The sequence below is a fragment of the Clupea harengus genome, unplaced genomic scaffold, assembly GCF_900700415.2.
Source record: "Clupea harengus unplaced genomic scaffold, Ch_v2.0.2, whole genome shotgun sequence".
NCBI lineage: Eukaryota > Metazoa > Chordata > Actinopteri > Clupeiformes > Clupeidae > Clupea > Clupea harengus.
The window spans coordinates 20001-23537 of record NW_024880246.1 but is presented as its reverse complement, the minus strand read 5'-3'; the positions used below and the strand labels follow the sequence as shown (position 1 = coordinate 23537).

At 56.6% G+C, this 3537-nt stretch overlaps 1 protein-coding gene across 1 annotated transcript in view; it reads left to right on the top strand.

Moving 5' to 3' along the window:
• Positions 1-505: 505 nt before the first annotated feature.
• Positions 506-3537, top strand: part of atxn1b (ataxin 1b) — a 5371-nt gene continuing 2339 nt past the window's right edge. The window contains exons 1-2 of the mRNA XM_042706339.1: positions 506-2843; positions 3263-3537. The exon at positions 3263-3537 is cut by the window's right edge and continues 2339 nt beyond it. Coding sequence (XP_042562273.1) covers positions 885-2843; positions 3263-3537 — 2234 coding nt within the window. The 5' untranslated portion in view covers positions 506-884. The remainder of the gene's footprint in view (positions 2844-3262) is intronic.

The window sequence follows — 3537 nt, the reverse complement described above, 5'->3', positions numbered from 1 at the left end:
GGGCTCTGCTGCCTCTGAGGCTCCGGGCTCATTCACTCCCCCACTGTGGCCAGTCTGTTAGCAGTCTTCTCTCTCTTTCTCTATCTATCTATCACTCTCTCTCTCTCTCTCTCTCAATCTCTCTCTCTTTCTCTCTCAATCTCTCTCTCTATCTCTCTCTCTATCTCTATCTCTCTCTCACACTTGCTCTCTCTCTCTCTCTCTATCTATCGCTCTCTCTCTCTCATGCTCTCTCTCTCTCGCTCTCTCTCTCTCGCTTCCCACTGCTCTAAGGACTGTCAGATGCAGGGAGCAACCGCGGTGACAACAAGTGTGTGTCATCACTGCCTTTTCTGTGATATTTGATTTGTTGTATTAATAGACTGGAGCTTGTGTCAGTGATTGATGGTTGTGTTGCTTTGTGTTTCGGTCTCTGTCTCTGTCTCATTGTGTGCATATGTGTGTGTGTGTGTGTGTGTGTGTGTGTGTGTGTGTGTGTGTGTGTGTGTGTGTGTGTGTGTTTATGTGTGTTTATGTGTGTTTATGTGTTTGTGATTGAGTAACTCCGGATGATGACATGTGTGTTTGTGTTCATCATGCAGATTTCTACGAGAGGACGAGGAAGGCGACAGTCATCAGGAAATGATTCCACATGAAGCGAAGGGAACGCTTCTTCACAGCAGGCGCTCCTCTCCACACTTCAGACTGAGAGCCAGGCCCAGCAGACCTTAAAGCGCTACAACAGAGTGTGAAAAACAAACTGACAGACAGAGAGAGAGAAAGAGGAAGTGTCATAAAAGAGAGAGAGAGAGAGAGACAAAGAGAGAAAGAGATCTAAAGAGACATAGGAAAACAACACCACTCTTTCACACACAAAAAAACAATAAAACCAGGAGGAAGCCACCATGAAGTCAAGCCACGAGCGCGGTAACGAGTGCCTGCCCCCTAAGAAGCGGGAGCTGCTGGTGCTGGAGGAGAGGGCCCTGGCAGCCGTCGGGGAGAGCCAGCGGGGGGAGAACCTCGCCTGGCTGGCCAGCGTCGCCAGCATGGCCTCCATGGTCCCGGTGGGAGGCAACCAGAACAACAACGCCGCCGCCGGGGGGAACGGCACCGCTGAGGCGCAGAGCCCGTCGCACGAGATCCTGTCGGTGGTGACCGAGTTCCATCCGTCCCTCTCCACGTCGTCATCTTTACCGCCATCTTCTTCGTCGTACTCCTCCTCTTTGTCCACTACCTCCATGTCCAGAGGGGTCAGTGCCGGGGTTACGCAGTCTGGCCACCACACCATCTTCTGCACTAGCCTGGCTCAGCCGACCGGGACCGTCCAGTACGCCCCGCTCCCACCGAACCTCCAGCTCATCGGGCCCTACACCGGCTACATCTCCTCCCAGGTCCAGCCACAACGGCACCAGACGGAAGCTTACGTCACAGCCGTCGTCTCCCAGGCAGCCTCCAATGGAGACCACCACCACCACCATCAGCAGCAGCACCACCATCAGCAGCAGCAGCACCATCAGCACCACCACCTTCAGCAGCAGGGAGGCCTGGGCGCAGCGACGCTGGCCATGTCTGGAGGAATGTCCTCCCCAGTTCCTCAACTCACCCAGCCCACCACTCAGTGCATCCAGCTGGAGGGCTCCTCTCTGGGGATGTCTGTCTCCTCCCCGACAACCCAGCTCCCGCTGCACCTACACCCCCACTCCGCCACGGTCCTCACCCCCCACACCCTCACATTGGGCACCTCCCAGCTCCTGGTGCACTATGCCGATGCCCCCCCAGCTAAGCTGGCAGACGGTCAAACCAGGGAGATCTGGTCAAACGGGCAGATTCTGGAGACGGATGCCAGCAGACATGCTGGCGGTGTGGTCAAGGTCACGTCGGGCATGCATGACAACAACCAGCGGCACCAGGCCCAGAGCATGAGCCTGGCAGCCCGCACCCAGGTGCTGCTGCCTGCAGAGTACGCCCAGGATAGCCCTGCCCTCCACGCCTCTCTCATGCTGGTGCCCAGCAGTGCTGCTGATCTCCAGCGCAGCCTCAGCAAGGACCTGGCCCTTTTGCCCCGAGCAGAGAAAGGGGGCATTTGCCTGGGCAAGCCCATTTCCAGAGACTCCAGAGACTCCAGGGGTTCCACGCTCTCCCTGTCCTCTTTGGAAAGTTTGGCCTCGCCGGCTCCCACGCTGTCACCTCACGCCGTCCTCCAGACATCCCATGCCACCGCCCAGGAGATGGCGGCTGGCATCTACCAGGCCACCCCGCTGCCGATCATCGGATACATCTCCGGAGGGTCATCCCAGCAGCCCGGCGGATACCATGGCAACCTGACGCAGCACCTGCTGATCTCGGGCAGTCCGTCCCTCCTCATCCCCGTCTCTGCCGGGGCGGGGCCAGCGGAGAACGAGGCCACGACCTGCACATTTGTCACCGCCCCTTCTGCTGTCGTTCCCTCGACCAGTCCCCCAGCTTCTGTGGTGCAGGCACCTCTTGCCACGGCCCACGCTTACGTAAGCCCCATGCCAGTCGCTGCCCTCCCCGACTCTGGCACTGCAATATCAGACAGTCACCAGAACCACCATGTGGTCCAGGTGTCCCCTCAGCAGACCCATGTGGTCCAGCTGCCCCCGCAGCCGCCCCCTGCCTCTCCCTCGGCCTCCATGCCGCCGTACTTCATGCGCGGCTCCATCATCCAGCTGGCCGACGGGGAGCTGAAGCGGGTGGAGGACCTGAAGACGGAGGACTTCATCCAGAGCGCCGAGTTGAGCGGCGATCTCAAGATCGACTCGAGCACCGTTGAGCGCATCGACTGCAGCCACACGCCTGATGCGGTCGTCATACAGTTCTCCGTCGGAGAGCACAAAGCACAGGTGAGGAACGGCCTCTCTCAAGCCTCCGGTCTTAGATCAGATCTCAATTTTGAGGCCATAAAGCCCACTAAAATGTTTTATCTTGCTAACCATTGACCAGTGTCTTCCTTAAATACCAGCTGTTTTCCAGAAATACTATGACTCTTATTATGACAGGCTTTATACCAATGCTGTTCATCTTACCAGCTGTTACCAGCTGTACAAATGCAAGCACTCTCTCTCTCTCTCTCTCTCTCTCTCTTTACTGATCAGCTGTTTTACATTTAGGAAAAGACTGCCGTGCTAAGCAGCTGTTATGTACAAATGTTAATTCACCCCGGCTAATCTTATTTTGCTAATTCCATTATTGTCTATCCCCTAAGGTTGTACCCCAACAATACTACATTCACTTGCTAATGGTTGTCTCATTGTCCCCCCAGGTGAGAGTGGAGGTCCTGGTCGAGTACCCATTCTTTGTTTTTGGGCAGGGATGGTCATCCTGCTGCCCTGACAAAACCACCCAGCTTCTCGAGCTCTCCTGTGCCAAACTCTCTGTGGGCGACGTCTGCATCTCCCTGACGCTCAGGAGCATAAGGAACGGCTCGCTGAGGAAAGACCAAACCACAGAGCCCATGGGCACGAACAGCGTCTCCTCAGCCAAACCAGCCAAGGCTGGGGGACCACCCAGAGATCAAGAACCCCCAAGAGAGGGCCT